Source organism: Chelonia mydas, chromosome 8 (genome assembly GCF_015237465.2).
Source record: "Chelonia mydas isolate rCheMyd1 chromosome 8, rCheMyd1.pri.v2, whole genome shotgun sequence".
NCBI lineage: Eukaryota > Metazoa > Chordata > Testudines > Cheloniidae > Chelonia > Chelonia mydas.
In genome coordinates, this window is record NC_057854.1 from 310,079 (window position 1) to 329,589 (window position 19,511).

Here is a 19,511-nt window from a genome sequence, read left to right on the forward strand (position 1 = left end):
AAACAATATTAAAACAATCACATGATTTATTGGAGTCTGAATCATGATTTCTGAACATTTGGAGTTGGAAGTACTAGACACTATTGACTACAAGGTGTTGACAGTGTAGCACTAAACTGGGATGATTCTGGGATCTCACATACAGTAATTTATCTATGTATTCATAAAGGCGTTTACTTTGGTATTAAGGCATTGATGTCATTTCATGATAAGCTTTTGTTTCCCTACAGCCCTCTTGTAGAATACTGCAAGGCAAGTCAAAAGGCAAAATCCCATCTCCTCTAGTTTTCAACATACATGGGAGACTTCTACAGGAGAATGCGAGATGCCTTGGACTCCTATGCCAATAGGCAGATGGCACGCATCTCTTTTTCCTGCAGATGTCGTTAGCGTCATCACATTGGATAATGTAGTGCCTAGAAGAGATAAACAAAGTGATGAATATCAGCCACTTCACCCCACATCAGAACAAGGAGCTGATGATAGCAAGAGGAAAACACTTAAGTGGAGCTGGACAGGACAGTAATCTCATCTTCTGTTGAGGGCAGTACACTGTCTCAGGGTCATATTGCTCCCACTTACACACTTAGGGTATGTCTACACTACAGCAGCATAACTATGGCTCTTTCAACCTAGTCACATCTATGCTGGGGTAAGGTCAACTGCGAGAACAACCATAGTGGGTCAGATCAATGGTCCATCTAGTCCAGTAGCCTGTCTCTGACAGTGGTCAGTGCCAGATACTTTGGAGAGAAGAAACAGACCAGGGCAATTTCAAGAGAGCCATCATGTCTTCCAGTCCCACCATCTGGTATTTAGGGACACCCAGAACATGTGATTATATCCCTGACCATCTTGGCTAATAGCCATTGGTAGACTTATCCTTCATGAATTTATCTAAGTCTTTTTTGACTTCAGTTTTACTTTTGGCCTTCACAGCACCCCGACAAGACGTTCCACAGTTTGACTATATTATGTGAAGAAATACATCCTTTTGTTTGTTTCAAGCCTAGACAATTGCACTCCTCCCTCTTAGCTGAATCATTGTGATCTACACTTTTGTCTTCTCCAAGTTAGTTTGTTGCAATTTAGCATACCTCAGTGGGACTGTGAAGAAACTCCACCTTGTACAACATGCTTCAGCTGTTATTTAGGGGAAAACCCATCTACAAGAGAGCGCATCATACCATTCTCTGCTCACTCCACTGGCTGCCTATTTGATTCCGTAAGCATTTCAAGGTCTCTGGGCAAAGGGAAAATACTAGGCATGCGCCATTTTATTGCTTCTTTGTGATGTACAAAGAGGTTGAAAGGGTTCTTGCGCATTTTTTTTTAAACAGAAAAAAACAGTTTTTCTTCTAGATGTTTTGTTTACCCTGGAAAACTCCAGACAACTGCAGAACTGATAGGTTTTTTATATTAGAGCTACCAAGGACATTATATATCATTAATTGCAAGAACAATTATTCCATCTGATTCAAACACATTTGTTGTAACATATTTAACTTAAAAATTTGGGGGAAAGAACTGTTTGTAAAAAATTCAACACTGACCATGCCAACCGCTACGGCTGAGAAGGCTCCTAATGAATGATTGAGTCATTCAAGGAATTCTCCAACAAAACAAGGGAAAGGGGAAGAATTTTTTTTTCCCATTTGAAAACACCTTTCAGGACATCTTTATATATCATAAAGCAGCAAGAAATCACAAAACCCTTTATATATTTCTGCTTTGCAGATCATCTTTAAGGGCCTAAATGGTCCAAGAATTAGCTATATTGGTAAACACCCCTCTGTTCTCAACACCAAGACAGCTGTGTGCAAAGCAAAGCTGGTGGAACCCAAGGTGAAGCTTTTGGGAGCAAGCTCACCAAAGGGGATCACAACTAGCTGACCCTTGAGTGTCTTCAGATCTTCTATCCTCAGTAAGGCAGGTTGAAAAGCAAGTGGGCATAATTTATCATAAAGTAAAACTGAAAAACAAACAAACATAAAAGCAGCTGATGGAAAAGGCAGGAATAGAAAACTAGGGTCCTTTATGTAAAACTGGGAAGCACACAAAAAACGTGACAAAGATTATTTGAGGTCTGGAAAACATGCTTTACAATGAGAGACTTAAGGAGCTCAATCTATCTCAAATAGAAGGATAAGAGGCAACTTGGTCACAGTTTAAGTATCTAACCAAGGAGAAGATATTCAATACTACAGGGCCCTTTAATGAAAAAAGGCATAATTAAATCCAGTCATTGAAACTTGAAGCTAGAAAACTTCAGCTGGAAAGAATTATAGTTTTTTTTCCTACTACAACATTAAATAAGGAAGAAAAGCCTCCAAACAACAGGATCAAACAGTTCATATACACAGTCCTTGGGAATAGCACTATGGGTCTTAACAAAATTAAGAAACTGGGTATTATTTTCATTTGGATACTTCAGCCATTACAACTGGATAGGGACTCTCAAAGATGGTGTGGCCAGTTGGAGTTTCCATGGATACAAAATCAGGCCCCATAGTTTATCAGATATTTAGTGGAAGAAAAGTTAGGAACTCTTTTGAAAGAGCCCTTCCAGAATCCGTGACAAAGTGTGGCCATAGATGCCTACATTAATATTTTGTTCAGGCAGTTTATCAGAGATCTGTATTTCATGTCTGTTCAAATGCTTATTTTCTTTGAAGACCTGGTCCATGGGAAGTTTGAAGTTAAACTAACCCATCTGAGCTGACCATAATAAAGCATTTCTTTTTTTAAAAAATAAGGTAGATGTATTCTCTATACCATTTTACAAATAGTTCAGCAATTAGATATTTTTCCATCATTGGGGATTTTATTCAGTTTTAATTTCCACAGATCTTTTGTAGGTCATCTCTAAGTTTCTCTGAAGCATTAAACTCTGCAAGACAACAAAACACAGAGAACGTAGGTCAGTCTAGTGTTGTCTGCTTACTTGATTATGCCAAAGGCCCCAGATAGATGAATCTTTGCCCTTAACACTACTAATTTCTATTGGAGCCGTTTTCTTCAGGAATATCCTGCAGCTTTCACTTTCTTGCAGAGGGCTTTCACTGCTAATGAGATCTTGACATGGCATGTAGCTAGCTCTCCTCTCAACTATATAAATGGTTTATTCCAGCATAGTTCATAATTTATGCAAATAGCCTGACACCAACAGAGATGTTGGCGTTTTTAAGGGGTACAAGATCCCTTGCGCAAGAGCTTTGGTCAAAGCCACAGATAAAAGCTGAACCCAGTGCTTCTCTAGGCTCAGGTTTTATCTGTGGCTTTGACTAAGACGCATGATGTCATGCTGGATCCCACTTTTTTGCCTTAACAGGCATGGCACTTCTTTAGCTCAACATTTTATCATAGCTAGACTAAAGTATCCATTTCCATTACAGCAAGGGAATTCTTATACGTGCACAGACATAAAAAATCATTACTGGTATGCACCTTTTGCCCTCATGCTGCTCCACATCCTCTTCAAAATGCAGCAGCTACACTTTTACACAGGTTTGATTTTCTGTACTCTGCTACCATTTTACTAAGGGTCCCATTCTTAATGGGATTCAGACAGATAGTGCACTTAAATGCCTTAGCATTAATGAAAGATGCCATCTTGACAGCCCTGGAGCAAAGTCTTATGTTTAATCCCTTGAATTCAGAGAATATTGGCAATGCAAGCTTTTCTCGTGTCCCCAAGGTAAGTTTTGAGTACCATATCTCAGAGAGGGAAAGTAAATCTTTAGGCCCATTTCTTGGTTTCTCTACTGAGATTACTAGTAATACCAATAATAAAGTAAAAACTCAGCTACCCACCGTCTTTCAGAGGGTGCTAATACTTGTTTCCTTTTCAAACAGAAAAACAAAAATTGCCATGCTGAATCAGATCAGTGGTCCAGCTAAGCCAGTAGGCCATCTCTGACAGAGGCTAGTACCCAGACCCTCCAAAGGTGCAAGACACCCTACAACAAACAATTATGGTATAAGCCACCACCCACCTCCATTAGTGGTGTTTTTATGCCCTGAAACACAAGGGTTTATAGACCTCACTGAAAAAAAATCTAATGTAACAGTGGATTCTCTTAACCACATAAATGTCTAATCATTTTTTGAATCCTGCAAAACTCTGGACTTCAATTATATCTTGTGACCGTGAGTTCCACGGGTTGATTTTGCCTTGTGGAAGTAACTTCACTTTCTTCAAGTATAATCTTGTTCTTGTATTATAAGGAAGGGTAAATAAGAGTGCCCAATTCACATGGTCCACCTTTAACCCACCTCTAGAGTTAAAAGACCCTTCCTCCCATTGCCACATCTTCACAGTCCCCCTCACATCCTTTAATCATGGAGAGTCTGGTACCAGTATAGAAAAAGAGGCCATTAGCAGGTCCCTCCTTCCAATTTCATGCCCTCATCCTCCTTACTTTAAATTCTGTCTTCCACAAAATATCAAGGAAACAAACCACTTGCCACAGTAACAATCTAGGGAATGACAGAGTTTGGGAAATTTGCTTGGGAAATAAGGTGCTTAAAAAGTGGGACTGATGCAGCCATTGATTCATATTGATTTCCCAGCCTTAGTATACACTGGGTCTGGTGCCACCCCCGCCACCAAACAGCAGCCACGCAAGTTGGAGAACTTTATTAAAATATATCCAAGAAATAAACAACATTTCTAACAAGAGCCAGGAGAGAACTGAAGTGAGAAAGACATCTGTACAGGGAACATTGATATAAAGGTTTGTTTACATGCTTTATTTTAAAATGTTTCACAGTTTAGTCATTCTCTACAAAAATATATTTCTGAAACTTTGAATCCTCTATAAAAAAGCTGGTCAGCAGCAGTGAACCCAACAAGCAAAATGTACCTTAGGACAGAGCGAGCACCTCCTATAAGCAGATCAGTGTGACCAGGGCACTCCTGCCTCACCCTGGAATAGAAGGTTTTTGTTCTTTGGGATTAAGCTCCATACTCATTTTGAAGGAAGGCAATTTAAGAAAACAAACATTTTCCTTCCATCCCGCCAGGCTGCATAAAACCTGGGACAGGGGGCTGTGGATCAGTATAACACGGAGAACATGACATCCTGGTGAGGGGAACATGACTGAGCCCCTTTCTTGATAATGACCAGTCCCAGGCTAAACAATACTAAGCACATGAATCTGGGGTATAACTGGAATAGTTCACCAGCAACTGGAGAGCTCTTCCTTGGCATTAGGGGAGGATTCAGCTTGATTTTAGCAAAAAAAAAAAAATCTTACATTTGTATCTTCATTATGGCAGGTCTGACCAAACTGGCACTCGTTTTCATTTCCAAATGCAGGTCTATGTGGCACTGGCTATAATGGAACCAGTACCCTCAGGGCTAATGCTTAAGTCAAGTTTATCAGCATCCAGAACTGCAGCTAGCAGGCCTCACATTTCTAGATATGTATTCCTAGTACACCAATCACCATGGTATCTAGGCACCAAATACAAGAATTAAGATGCTTATTATCATTTCAAGTGAAATCATCTTCTCCACTCCTCCCTCAGGGAGGTTTTACTGGATAGGTCTTCAGAGATACTTGTGAATAAAAAAAAATGCTGGCTCTTAAGTGTCTTGCACTTCACTCTAGAAGAGACAAGATGAACGGATCCTGTGTTTGGAAATCCCACACCTGAGACCACCTTAACGAAAAATTATCTGCCTTCCTGGATCTTTACACACAAGGCAGTAGTTTCAGCAGCAAGTTGAGAAAATAATAGTTATGGATAGAAAAACCAGTCTAATATATTAATTACATTTATGATCAGCTCTCTGAATCCTTAAAGGAACCTTTCTTCCCACTTGTCCTGCATGTCTATTAGGAAAGCAGCTTTCTAAATTATAGCCTTGTTGAGTTTTTAGATTTAAGAGTAGATTAGCAAATTGTTGAAGGGAAAGAGAAAATGCTACTTTCACCTCCAATTAAAAAACCTGAGCTGCAGGTTTGCTCAAAGGCTTCTCGTCCTCATGACACATGCCTACCACTAATCCCACCTACTGTGCCCCAGTTCGACCTTCTAAAATCCTGAGAAACCACGAAGGTATGTGAATTTTAAAACTGAATCAGCCTCATCCAGAACACAGAACCCGAGTGCCTGCATCAACCTTAGCAAACAGCCAAATTCATCTTCAAAATTAAAAACCATACAACTCCGAAGAACTGAATCACATCCACTAGTACTAGATAGTCATCCAGTCAAAGTGAAAGTCCGAAAGGGAAAGCTGAAGAGTTCCACTCATTGCAAATACTCCTTCCTCCCTGGCCCCTTTACCCCAAATAAAAAAGTCACTCCAAGATGTCAGCACTAGTCTACAAAATAAACCAGTATTTGCCAACAGGATTGGAGACTGATTTAAAACTAGAAAAGAATAAGAAAGCCTGAGAACTTACTTGAGAAGTTCTACAGCTTCATTCAGTTCCCTAAACTCTAAACAATTATCTAATTTGGTGGTTCCCTCTGCTCCCCACCCAATTTCCAGACTCCCTTCTTCAGTCTGTTTCTCAACAGACAACAAAAAGATCTGCCCCTTCCTTTATCTGTTATATGCACAGGCTGTTCAGCTTCCACACACCCAGTAAGACTCCTGGAGGGCACCTACTTTGAAGTACCTGAGCAACAGAAATAAAACATGAATTGTTGTAGTCCAAAAGAGTTGTCAGCTGTTAGACCATCTAGAAATACTGAAGCGTGTAAAACCCAAGAAGGGAGCAGAATTACTTTATGTGGGCCCAGGAGAATATAAATAGGAGTAATGAGATTAAATGAAAAAAAAGTAGGATGAATATTAGGAAAATCTTCCTGTCATGGAGTCTAGTAAGCTGAAGAATCATCTCCCCCAAGACAACGGCAGATGCACCAAGGGGCATTTAACATTGGACTAAGCCCTGAAGAGAACAATCCTCTCTGGCCTTGGGGGATGGGCTAACTGGGACCTACGTCTCTTCTCTTTCTAGGATTCTAGTATAACATTTCTCTTGTGGATAAATTGCATTAGCAGCATGTGAGGTACAGGCATGTACAGGATCAGCAGTAACAGCTTCACAATGCTTTAATTTCTGCTGCCTCCCAGTGCAAGTTTCCTACACTTCTGCATTCCCTCCTTCCATTTCTCAGCTGGGCACAGATTCCAGGGACTCTCCTAAATCTTCATGACCATCTCAGGAGACATTACATCTGAGTGATTTACTTTAATCCTCCCAAAATATTTTATGAGTCAGTTTGTTGGTAGTCTCAGATTCATTCTTGCTCTTGTGCTCAGGCCCAGCACTAACATTACTAGAGCAAAACTTCACACTGTCAATTTGCAGCAACCCTGGCTATGCCTGTGCTCAGAGGCACCTGGGTCAGGATAAGCAAGGAAGTGCACAGCACTGGGCATTGGCTTTCTTTTTCCTGCAATGCAGTACACCTGATTATATGCCTAACTTCTCTTCCTTTTACTAGTCTTGCTTGAACACTCCCCCATCACCTGTGCTTCCAGAGACTGCAAGTCACTCTTGAAAATCTGCATCAAGTTTGGTATTGGAGGCACTGGGAGCCCTCCCTGTTCAGCCAGCTCCTGTTCTGCTGCATTCAAGCCCATGAGAGTGCCTTCCTGTGAAACATAACAGAGGCAGGGTCATGGGACACTACATGTTAAACTAATTTTCAAAGGGGAGGCAAGGTCACTGCTCCTGCCGCAGACAAGGAAAAAGATTCACCAAGAGATTAAAACTAAATTGGTTATAAAATATCTGTTGAAAGGCAAGAGCTAATGTTTGCCAGTAATGAAATGCATTCTCCTGTCCTGTGTGAACAGGAAACAGTCTCAGTGGGGTGTTAGAAAAGGTCCTAGCAGGGAGTTCTCCCCCTACTTTTTCTGCTGCCAGAGGAGAAGGGAGAGAGAAGATGCTATTGGTCAGTGGGGATTTCTCTGTCTGGGTCCTGTTTGCTCGTCTCTCCTGGGGAAGGGGTACGTGGTGCAGAGTGAGACACAGAGGGCATCCCGTGAGCTACAATCCCCTCCACAACCGCTGGCTCCGGCAGCCCAGGGGCTGCTACTCCCACTACTCCTGGAGGAAACCTGAAACCAACAGAAAACATGTGGAGATTACATGCCTGTCTAAGGAAGTGCACTGCAAAGGGAAAGGACAACAAAGCTGTGCCCTCACCCACATGTTCTGAATTGGCTATCGCAGCTCAGAGGATATGCAAGTCACGATGCTGCACTGAGCAAAGGTCTCCAAACAAAACTGCTCTGAGCTAAAACTACAGTAAACGCTGTCAGGACTAAATGGGCCCAGTTGTGTGTTGATCCAAATGGCACCTACTCCCAGACAGCCACCAGCTCGGGGATTAAGGACAGAGATGGCTACAGGGTCACACTAAACACACAGAAAATTTTGAGACAGATCCTGTCTCTACTAGAGAGAACAGAGTGCCTGACACCCCATTCACACACCCTGAATGGCTAGAAATTCTTAATATATACAAGAGGTTGCAGTTCTCCAAGGGGAACATGCTGCTGGATACACCTCCCTGGTCTGTGATAGGAAGAGATTAGCAACGTCTAAGCAAACTTTTCCTTTCTTTCCATTATCCCTGACTATTTCTCGGGGGGCGGGGGGGGGGGAGAGATAAGAGGTAGTGATTCCCCCCTTGGAACTGAGCACACATTAACAATCCTCATAGTGTCCATGTTACTGATGGGGAAACAAATACAGAAGGGAAGCAACCTGCCCAAGATCACACAGTGAATCTGTGGCAGAAAAATAGAACCCCAGAGACCTGTTCATAGTCTCTTGCCCAATCCACTGGACCATGATGCCTCTCATTTACAGTCCAATCGTGGGGTGAAGGAAAGAATGCAGTATGCAGACAATAATTCCATGCTGGGGTGCAGAACTTCATCATTCCCAGGAGTCAGATCCCTTTTCATGGACCCACCAGGGTACGACATACCAAGGGGTTTCTCTAGCACTTAGCCTTTCAAAATCCTTGCAAGAGAACTGGTGCCCAGAAGGTGCATTAAATGATCCGCAGAATCCTGAATTCCCAGAGCTGGTACAGACTATCACTCTAATTTCAGACAGGGAAGCTTAGTGCTTATGGGCCAGCTAAAGAAGCGAGGCTGACAGATTTCTGAAGAAAACCTACCACCCATTCAGCTTGTAAGAAGAAATATGCTGCCAGGCAAGAGCAATTCTCAGGGGCCCAAAGAAAGGGCTCTACCCAGGATGCTGGGGTCTTTATGTAAAAGATAAGCACGTGCGTAAGTGACCTGCACATTAAGCAGGAGCTCAGAGGGCCTGCTTCTCTCACCTGTAAGCCGCAGCTCCATTGAGTTCTGGGTGGACAGCTGCAGGATCAATACTTGGCCACTGAGCAGCTAACAGCAAATACTCCTTATTAACACAGTTCCTCAAAGTATCAGGTATGTGACCTGTGGTGACACCAAGAAGGGCAGAGGATAGCAGGAGACAAACAGGAAGTGAAGATGCCCAAATATTTTCACATGAAAGCAGCAAGGAAGGGACCCAACAGTCCCTCCCACCTCAGTACCATAGGACAGAGGTGGGGAGAGATCTAAATCAAGATCCTACAAACACACACTCAGAGGAATATTCAATGAATTGATGGTCCCCTCCCCATCCCTGGGATCTCAGGGAAGGGGCGGCTCCTTGTGTTGCAATTGCCAGTCCCCACCTTTCACAGGAGACACTGACACAAACACTCCCAAGAGAAAATGGGTGCACAATGCAGCCATCAGTGAAACCATTCTGTGGGGGAGGAATGAGATGCCAGACCCCCGGAAGGAAGGGGAATATGACATCAGTACTGATCACATACAACTTGGGACAGAAAGAGTAAAGAATCTCTCTCTCGCATTAGCTATGAGACCCTCATAAGTCAAAGACAACCAGTGACTTGTATTCCAGCTCCAGAAATGAGTCAGTGAGCACCATCCCAGCAGACCTAGCTTTAACAAAACAGTCAGCAATTACTGTTCCACAGTCCTGACTCAGGAAACCAATGAATAACTCCCATCCCCGCAGCAGCTGCAGAGCACCAGGGCAGACCTGGCCTCCCCAGTTACCTGTGATAGCTCTGCGGATCTCTTTAGCTGCATCTTCCCTGGACTCAATGGAAGCCTGCTCACTGTACCAGGCTGTGTGAGGGGTGCAGATCACATTGGGAGCATCTTTTAGGGGCCCCTGAGCAAAGCTGTGATGGAAAAACAAACATGTGGTTTCTGCTGGAAAGTGAAATCCCCTGTCTGTCCTCCCAGGTGTAACCATGACCCAACTGAAACCAGAGAATTATCCAGTGCAGAAGAGCCATAGGATGGCAGCGGGTATGTGGCTCTGGTGTTACCTGAAGGGTTCAGACTCGTGCACATCAAGTGCTGTTCCTCTGATTCTCCCCTCCTTCAATGCTTGTGCCAAGGCCTTCTCATCTACTAGCCCCCCACGGGCTGTGTTCACCAGAAAGCAGCCATGGCGCATCTGGAGAGGGGAAAAAAAAAGTGTTTGAGAATTCCTGCCTTCCTGTGGAGACTGGAGGAGACCTCTCAAAAAGAGCAGGAACCTAACTCTCCACCTTGGTGTCCCTAGCCTCTGTTTGCCAGAAGCTGGGAATGAGCGACAGGGGATGAATCACTGGATGATTACCTGTTCTGTTCATTCCCTCTGGGGCATCTGGCACTAGCCACCTTTGGTCTGACCCAGTAGGGCCATTCTTATGTTCTTACATAACCTGCAAAGCTTAGGAAAAGTCAGGCTGTCTCAGAGCCAACTGGGGAGAAGAACACTTGCCAGTTGGGTCTACAAAACTAACTTCTAACACAGGAAGGGGGAAAAGGAGCTCATAGGTTTCCCACCCTAAAAACCCGTACTTCTTTTAGTGAAGTAGCTGAGCAACTGATCAGTGCAAACAAGATTCACAATTGCAGAAAACTGGACTGATTTATTCAGGGGGTGCTCAATCCCAGGAAAGCACTGAAAGGCATCAGCAGAATGGCAGGAGGAGAGCCTGAGACCAGCTTAGCTCGGGGTGCTATGGGTTGGGATCAGGGGGGCATTATCAGAGCTGTGTGAAGGCGCTTACACAGCCTCGGACCAAATCACTGCTGGCTCTACCAAACATTATCAGTTACTCATTTTAAATGTAATTTGAAACTAAACCTAAAACATTCTTTATAAATGAAATTATTCAAAGACAGTCAATCATATTCTTCTCCTAAGAACAAATTTTGCACAGCACAAAGCCCAGGCACCCCAATGCACCCACTCCCAGCCTCCGAAGACAGCAGGAGCCACAGAGCAGAGGTAGCAGGATTCACATGCTATCAGCCTCTGTGGAAGCAGCAGTTTGTGTTCATTCATTTCCCAAGTGCTTTGTGGGGAAACCAAGCTTCTGGCTGCACCTGTTTAATAGTGAAGTCATTGATGAGGTGATGATTATGTTCATTCAGACTGCAGTGCAATGTGATGCAATCACTGTGCATTAGCAGGTCCTGCAGAGTTCCTATTCGCTGTAACCCCAGGGATCGCTCCACGCCATCTGGTAGATACGGATCATAGAAAATCACGTTGAAGCCAAAGGGCTTGGCTCTCAGGGCCACTGCCTGCCCAACTCGGCCTTCAAAAGAGAAAACATACTCATGTCAAGCAAAACGCAACACAAGCATAACACAAAGCTGCTAGGGGACTGGAATATGGATAAGAGTCATTCCTAGGACTCAAGGGTTCTGTAGCCCTTCAAGGAAATGACAGAGCAGACAGTGGTCATTTATACGGTTCTATGTTGTTCCCATGATGAGAATCAGCCCTCACCCATGGTACAGCACCCAACAGCACTCAGCCCATTAGAGAAACATAAAGAGCTCCCCACGCCAGGTCTGGATCTCGTTCCACAGGCCCAGACAGACAGACTGGGGAACAGGTGACCTGACTACAAGTGCTTCAGGAACCATCTGGTATTAGAAACACTCAGAAAGCTCCCAACTCTATGGCTAGCATACACAGTGACAGAACTACCACTGGAAGGGACCATCTGAAGCTTACAGTTTTTCTGATCATTGGAACATGAGAAAAGAAGAGGTCTTACTACCATGACTATTGCCCAGCTTCTGGGGGCAGCAGCATTGCACTCTAGGGCACTGGTGGTATATATTAGATGTCTCATATTTATAGAAGTTAGCTAGAGTGTTTCACTGGTTAGCAGCCACTGAGAGAGTATCTATTCCTGAGGCTAAGTGCAACACCAACATTCCCAGAAGCTTTCAGAGCTCTCTTTTCAGCCTAACAGTCACCATTTCTTACCAAGGCCAATGATGCCCAAGGTCTCACCACGGATACGCACGGCACCTCCAGCCACCTCTCGAATTTGCTCCATGCTTGAGGCTCGGTTTCCTTCCCGCATAGCCTGATGAAGCCAAGTAACCCGGCGATACAGGTTCAAGATGTGACAGAGGGTAGAATCAGCAGTCTCTTCCACAGAGGAGGAGGGGATGTTGCATACTGCAATGCCTAGAAAGAGGAAGTACAGATGAGATTCCCAGCACTGCCTATAGCACCTCTGCTACAAACTCTCCTCATACAACACAATGGCTAGAAGACAGCAATAGTCCTGGAGCATGGGACTAAGGTAGCACACGGCACCAACCCGAGCATCCAAGTTTCAGGATCCAGCCTTGTATTGAGATGGAGAAGTTCCCCGCAGTCTTTTAACCTCCAGGAAAGCTTCCTAAGTTGTCTTGCTTCTAAAAGACCACTAGACTGCACCACCACCACAGAAACATGGCAAAATCAGAGAGCTGAGCTGTACAAATAGCACAGGAAGCAGCGTCTAGACTGTCCATGGCCAAGGATGCAACCCAGAGGTGTTCCTGAGGAATTAACTAGCAGACTGTAGAAGCAGAGATGGCTGAACTCTTCCAGAACTCATGCACCAGATGCTCAAGGCCAGGCTGAAAGCATAGGCTTCCCCAGCAGCTGCAACCACAAGGTAACTAAGTCATTAAACACACAGTGGGAACCCACAGGAATCCTTCTCAAAATCCATTTGAGATTCCATTTGAAACAATGGTTACTTAAGTTACCACTATCAACTGTTCTACACAGCAACACAGACCCGCTCAAAATACCATAGGCAAGAAAGATCAATTAAGTTCTGGTTTCAGAGTAGCAGTCATGTTAGTCTGTATCCGCAAAAAGAAGAGGAGTCCTTGTGGCACCTTACCCGGATCAGCGGGTAGCGATCGATCTATCAGGGATCAATTTATCTCGTCTAGTGTAGACGCGATAAATCGATCCCCGATCGCTCTGCCGTCAACTCCGGAACTCCACCAGGGCGAGAGGTGGAAGCGGAGTCGACGGGGGAGCGGCAGCCATCGATCCCATGCCACGAGGATGCAAAGTAAGTGATTCTAAGTCGATCTAAGATACGTCTACTTCAGCTACGCTATTCTCATAGCTGAAGTTGCGTATCTTAGATCGATTCTCCGCCCCCCCCCCAGTGTAGAAGACCAGGGCTTAGAGACTAACAAATTTATTTGAGCATAAGCTTTCGTGGGCTACAGCCCACTTCATCGGATGCATAGAGTAGAACATATAGTAAGAAGATTATATATACATACACACACACACACACAGAGAACCTGAAAAGGTGCAGTAAGAGGCTAATTAATTAAGATAAGCTATTATCAGCAGGAGAAAAAAGCTTTTGTAGTGATAATCAAGATGGCTCATTTAGACAGTTGACAAGAAGGTGTGAGGATACTTAACATGGGGAAATAGATTCAATATGTGTAATGACCCAGCCACTCCCAGTCTCTATTCAAACCCAAGTTAATGTTATCTAGTTTGCATATTAATTCAAGCTCAGCAGTTTCAATGCTAAGGGAATTAAGGTCCTGAAAGATTCATTGCTCCCAGAAAGCAGGGAAATGTGAAAGCACTGTAGAGAACCCGAGAAATATTCTGAGTAATCCACCACAAGGAGGGATTGGATGCAGTGGCCTTCTTGGAATGATAGTTGGCTAAACTGCTACATACTGGCTTCTGTTAGGTCTCCCTGGCTTGAGAGGACTCTTAGGATCCCAAGGAAGGGCCAGCATCTCCAGAGAATTTTTCAGCAAACAAAATCCTTTAAGTAGCCAGGAAAAGAAAATCATGCCCAATGGGATGAAATTATTTCTTCCGCAAAACTTAACCCTAGAATCTAGGAACTTAGTTGGGAAAGGAAGCTTTTCTGGAGCCTTAGCCCATAGTATTTTGCCTTGACAAACGTAAAAGGACCTAAAAAGACACAACAGTAGCCCAACAGCTAACTAAAGACCAGGAAAGAAACCCAGGATGGAAGTGAAAGCACAGATGATTCAGCATTGTACACACCTGTTGATTGAGCCTGTAATATAGAATAGAGATCCAAAAAGTTCATTTGGATCCCTCCACAAGCAGTTGGAACAGCAATGGTTACACTCACTCAATCCCAAATATCTGACACTTTTACTCCATCCATTCCTTATGCAGTGCTCAGCCAGAATTTAGTTGCATATAAAGTCTAGTTGCATGAAAAGGCATGGAGTGATTATTAAACATTTGAACTGAACTCGTCCAATAAGAAGTCAGTTCTTTCCTTGTGGTCTTTGTATTTGTGGTAAAGACCTGATTAAATCTAAACAGGTGCAAGACCTCTTCACCTGTAGTGTAGTATCCAAAGCTTAAGTTTAGCCTTCCTTATGTCCAGGTCTCAGGGATCTTCATGATCTCTAAATCTGAATGACCCCACCTTAACTCTCTTCTCAGGCCAGCTGCCCTTTAACCTTTGAGTTTGAACATTCTATCTGCTATCTAAAGAAGCCCCACCCTAAACAACTCTCTCTGAAATTCTTTTATGTGGGTGTTGACCAGTATGGGTATTGTCTCTCAAGAGCAAAGCGAGAAAAGAAATATATGTTATATCCTCCTATACATCCACACTGTGGTCTTCATACCTAATTCTGCAGCTGACTTGATGTCCACATTGTCATAGCCACTGCCAATACGCACAATGACCCGAAGGGCTTTGAACTTCTCCAGGTCCTGGCGGGACAAGGTGATGGTGTGGTACATCAAAGCTCCCACAGCTTCATTCAGCACCTACAAACACAAACAGGAAGCACACCAGCTTGAGAACCATTCCCTACTCCTGCATCTCTATGGTGGCACAGAGCTAGTCAGCTCCACCCCCACAAAGGCTCATTTACTCTCCCTACCTTCTCATGGATTTCCTGAGTTGACTGAGCATCACAGAAAGCCACTGTAGCAACATCCTTCAGGATTGGCATTTCCACAGTGCAATCCCTCCCATCTAGGAGTGCAACCAGTGGTCGGGCAGGCATTGGGCCATTCACAATAGGAGGCCGTATACCTACAGACAAAGACAACAGTGATCAGCTGTGCAGGAGAGAGGAACAAGTGAATTCTGGAGCCCATAAATAACATGAGCAAGGGGGTATACATAAGTCAGCACTGATCCAGCAGGGCACAAGAAGCTACACTCCCACAGTATAAAAAAAGATTAAGGAAGAAAATGGTCAATGGGGATGTGAAAGGGTCAACAAGCTCAGAAGAAATGTAGGAAAATGAAGCCAGAATAGAAATATCCAGACCTCTGGTGTGAAGAGGACACAGCAGAAAGTTTTGAGCGAGGGCCCAGAATGAGCAGCCTCACCAGAAACAAGGTTCAGAGCATTGTATTAATAGTGCTGAATAAGAAAAGACATGCACACACAGAAGTGTAACAAGGGTCTCAATATTGTTACAGAATTCTTTTCCCAGAAATTTTCCTCAATTCATGTTATAAAAAAAACAGAAAGGGCCTCCTACCGATATGGTGGCCACCAAATTCTGGATTAAGGAAATAAAAGGTGAGGTCAACCAACATCGGTTTAACAGCAGGACCTGTTCTTCACAATTCCTTATGTCCCTAGCTGCTCACATTCTGCTTTCCCGCCTAGAGCCTGGTTTGAAAGATACCCCTTTTTAGAGGGCTCCTAATAGGAACTTCCTGCCTCATATTAGCAAAGACAGGAAGCACCAACTGAGAGCCAGAAGAGTGCAACCAGGGGGCTCTAAGGAACTGTTCCCTGCAGGAAAAGAAAATGGATAAGCAGCTGGCAACTTTATTTCAATTGTTTTAAAGATATTTCAGTTCATTATCCAACGTTAGCCAACTCTCCCAGAGTTCAATCCTAGTGTTTGAATGACTTCTAGGGAGGATTGCTGTGCCAAAGCTGAAGGAGAGTTTCCTGCAGCAAGGAAACCGGGCAATAATCACCCTAGAATACTAGCCCTATCTCAAGATGTCTCTCCAAGGAGAGCTATGCCTCATCCCTAACTTGCACTCCTAATACAACAGAGGATTTAGATATTCTTTCATAATAGTCACAGCCTCCACATTCTCAGCTCTGAATCGCACTGTGAAAATTTCTACTGCATCTTCTAAAGACTTTCAAAAATCTTCATTCACGGCAACAAGAACAGAAAAACAGGGCATTTTCTGGGAGATGAAAAGTGATGTGGTTTAAAGAGGATGCCCCAAATGTATCTTAATCCTAATCCTCTGGCTCTCTAGGCTGTGGCCTGCACAGAAGAGAAGTGAGAGCAGAGCACCTAGTTCCACTGGAGTCATTCCAGTTGTCCCTGCCTGTAGGAACTGAGTTTCAGGTTTACTCATCTCACCCAAACACCCTTTTCCAGAAACAGGGCAGTGTCCGATGAAGAGAGCTGTAGCTCACGAAAGCTTATGCTCAAATAAATGTGTTAGTCTCTAAGGTGCCACAAGCACTCCTTTTCGTTTTAAGGGCTAGAGGGTTACCTTCACAAATCCGGTCCAGCCTCTGACGCTTCACTTTATGTCTGTCCATGAGACAAGCCAAGACTGACCTGAGCAGCCCTGAGGGGAGCCTCTGCACAGGATACTTGGCTCGCACTCCCTGAGCAATGCTGAAAAGAGATGGGCGACGATATTAGGGTTATTCCTGAACTCCGGGCCCACGCCACACGCACCAGCGGCGGAACCCTTGGAGCCTAACGCCCTCGCCCCTGGGAGTCCCTTCAAGGCAGCTGGGTGCGGAGCCGGAAAAACCGTGGGCCCCTCCCCCACCCGAGCAAATCGCTCACTGCCCGGGCGCCAGCAACGGGCGGGGGAATCCCCAGGACGGGACGCGGCTCCTCACCTCCCCCCGCTCCAGCCCCTCCTGCGGCCGGACTCCGCGCGCCAGAGGGGTCTGTGCTCAGGGAACCGGAGGGGCTTCGCTCCACGGACGTGCGGCGGCGGCAGGCCCCCGCGCGCTCCACCAGGCCGCCCCTCCCCCGCCTGTTTCCCTGGCCGGGCGGGGGCAGCGAGGCCCGCGGCGTCACAGCCGGCGGAGACTCGCTCCTCCCCACAGCCCACACTCACCGCCGGGCCCAGCTCCCGACTCCCAGCAGGAAGCGGAAGGGCCGGGCCGAATCCGCGGCGAGCGAGGCCCCAGGCTCCCGTCCCTGGGCAGCGCCCCGTCCGGCCCGGCGCGGAACGGACCCGCGGCCATAGAGACGCGTTGCAGAGCGCCGCTCGCTTCCGTTTCCGCTCTGCCGCAACAACATCCGGTTCCCGCTCCGGCCGGTCCCGCCAGCGAGCGCCCCTCCCCCGCCCCGCCGGCGGCGAGCAAAGGAAGCGGACAGAGCCGCGGGGCAGCGCGCGGCCGCCGGCTCGGAGCTGCGCACCGGGGGCCCTGGGGCCGGCTCCAGCTTTAGCTCTTGCCGCGCTGGGCCCCGGCGCACGGCCGGCGTGGAGCGGCTGCAGGAGCCGGCCCCGCTCCGCAGCCGCTGGGGGCCGCACGGGCCTCGGGCCCCCGCCCCGCCCCGGGTGCGCAGGGACGGGGCAGTGGCCCCAGCCCAGCGACAGGACTCGGCGCCGCCCCCCCGCTACACACGTTTCACTGAAGCAACTTTTAACTTTTTCCTTTAAAAAAACTCATCTGGGCCAGGGCCGCTGCCCCGCCCGGCCCCCGCGGCGCTGACGCCCTGAGCAGCGGCCTCCTCCGTGGGCGCGACGCTCCCGCCAGTGGGGGGCTCCGCAGTTCCGGAGTGTACATGCAACCCCTCGCTTCTTCAGTCCGGTCCCGGTCCCTGAAGTCCTGCTGGAAAAACGTCCTCTGGCTGGCCAGGTGCCAGCTTCGGTTTCTTGCCTCATCTTCCTCTTCCTCACTCAGCCTTGGCCGTAGCTGCTGATGGGGCTGCATGTGGCTGAAGGGGCTTGCGGGTTGCAAGCCAAGAACCACGATGGAGCCCTGCCTTCCTCAGACCTGTCTAAGAAACAGAGGCCTCCTGAGAACGGCTTCTGTCAACCAAACAAGAAAGATTAGGAAGCTAGAACAGAGCCCTTCCTTCCAGCAGTGCTAGCAAGGAGGATGAATGTGCCAGTGTTGTGAGATTTCCCTAGCATAGCACGGGGAAAGGCTCCCTGCCTGCAGTACCAGCTCCAGCCCCTAATTGCTCTGCTTCCTGGACTGTTATGGAACAGGAGCAGTCTGCAAGGTGTGCAATTACATGGCCCTGACAATATTCCCTCTTCCCTGTCTGCAGTGATAGCACAGATACAGATTTACACAAAGCCGGCAGCACCTCTCTTCATCCTCACCTGTTGGGATCAACTTCTGTATACAGAAGAGGACCAGCCATTTACATAGGACACAATTTCATCTGCAGTTACCTGCATAGGCTGAACATTAACAAGGATACAAACCCTCCTGGCCAGATCATGACACTTGTTTACCTTTCATTGTATATTCAACAGCCTAACACAGTGTTTTTCTTCTGACTTTTTTTTCGAACATTTGAAGTGTCAAGTCCTACCTTTTTACTTTGGGGAATTTGGGCATGTTTTTTCTGCAGGCCTAGCAGATTCTCCATCATTGCACTCTTTACATCAGGACTGGATATCTTTCTAAGATGCTATAGCTCAAACAGAAATTCTGGGCTTAAAGCATTTATTGGGTGAAGTTCTTTGGTCTGTATTGTTCACGAGATCTGACTGAATGATAGTAATAGTTCCTTCCTGCCTTAAAAAAAATCTACAAAAAAAACCCAACAAACAACCCCCTCTCCAAAAAACCCTGACTCTCCCTTCTTACCCCCTACCTGGTTCATCTTGTAGAAGCCAAGTCTGTGTGATCAGGCAAAGGCTATGAAGGGAAACACATGGAATCACCGCATCACAGGAAGGGTGAAACCTCCCCAACATCCCTACAGGCAGTAGCAGCAATAACAAGCTTCACCTCCAGATCTAGAAGCACTGAAGAGATAAGGGACACCTCTGCAAAACTTATCACAGCACCCTGTGGAACCATAGACAGGATTACAGTAGATTTTTGCAGTGCCCAGTGGAGTTCCTGACCCACATGGTGTTCTGGCTGGAGAGTGAGTCCCCAGCCAGGCCCAATCACACAAGAGACCCTATTGAGTTAGCAAGTGCC

At 45.9% G+C, this 19,511-nt stretch overlaps 1 protein-coding gene across 9 annotated transcripts; it reads right to left on the reverse strand.

Annotated features, from left to right (window-relative positions):
* Positions 1–8: 8 nt before the first annotated feature.
* LOC102942916 (C-terminal-binding protein 2) lies at positions 9–17,655 on the reverse strand. 9 transcript variants are annotated; one of them, XM_037906167.2, is made up of 10 exons: positions 17,456–17,655; positions 16,871–16,998; positions 15,267–15,421; positions 15,006–15,150; positions 12,331–12,537; positions 11,433–11,647; positions 10,382–10,512; positions 10,104–10,231; positions 9,329–9,449; positions 9–416 (listed from the first exon to the last, which is right to left on the reverse strand). In XM_037906167.2, exons 1-10 carry the CDS (start codon positions 17,638–17,640, stop codon positions 185–187), a joined length of 1,647 nt encoding a protein of 548 aa, XP_037762095.1. In that variant the 5' UTR covers positions 17,641–17,655; the 3' UTR covers positions 9–184. The 9 variants fall into 9 exon arrangements, with proteins under 9 accessions (XP_037762095.1, XP_037762097.1, XP_037762096.1 ...); XM_037906169.2 differs by having other exon boundaries at positions 9–7,622; XM_037906168.2 differs by having other exon boundaries at positions 9–8,090.
* Between the last annotated feature and the right edge of the window lie 1,856 nt (positions 17,656–19,511).

Bases quoted from the DNA above. Each gene is read 5' to 3' on its own strand.
- LOC102942916 (XM_037906167.2), bottom strand. From the start codon at position 17,640: ATGTTGTTGCGGCAGAGCGGAAACGGAAGCGAGCGGCGCTCTGCAACG. The intron at 15,151-15,266 runs GTAGGGAGAGTA...TTGTGTTTGTAG, and splicing joins CTCAGGAAATCCATGAGAAG to GTGCTGAATGAAGCTGTGGG. The intron at 10,513-11,432 runs GTGCAGCCAGAA...TCCCCTCTCCAG, and splicing joins ATGACTTCACTATTAAACAG to ATGCGCCATGGCTGCTTTCT.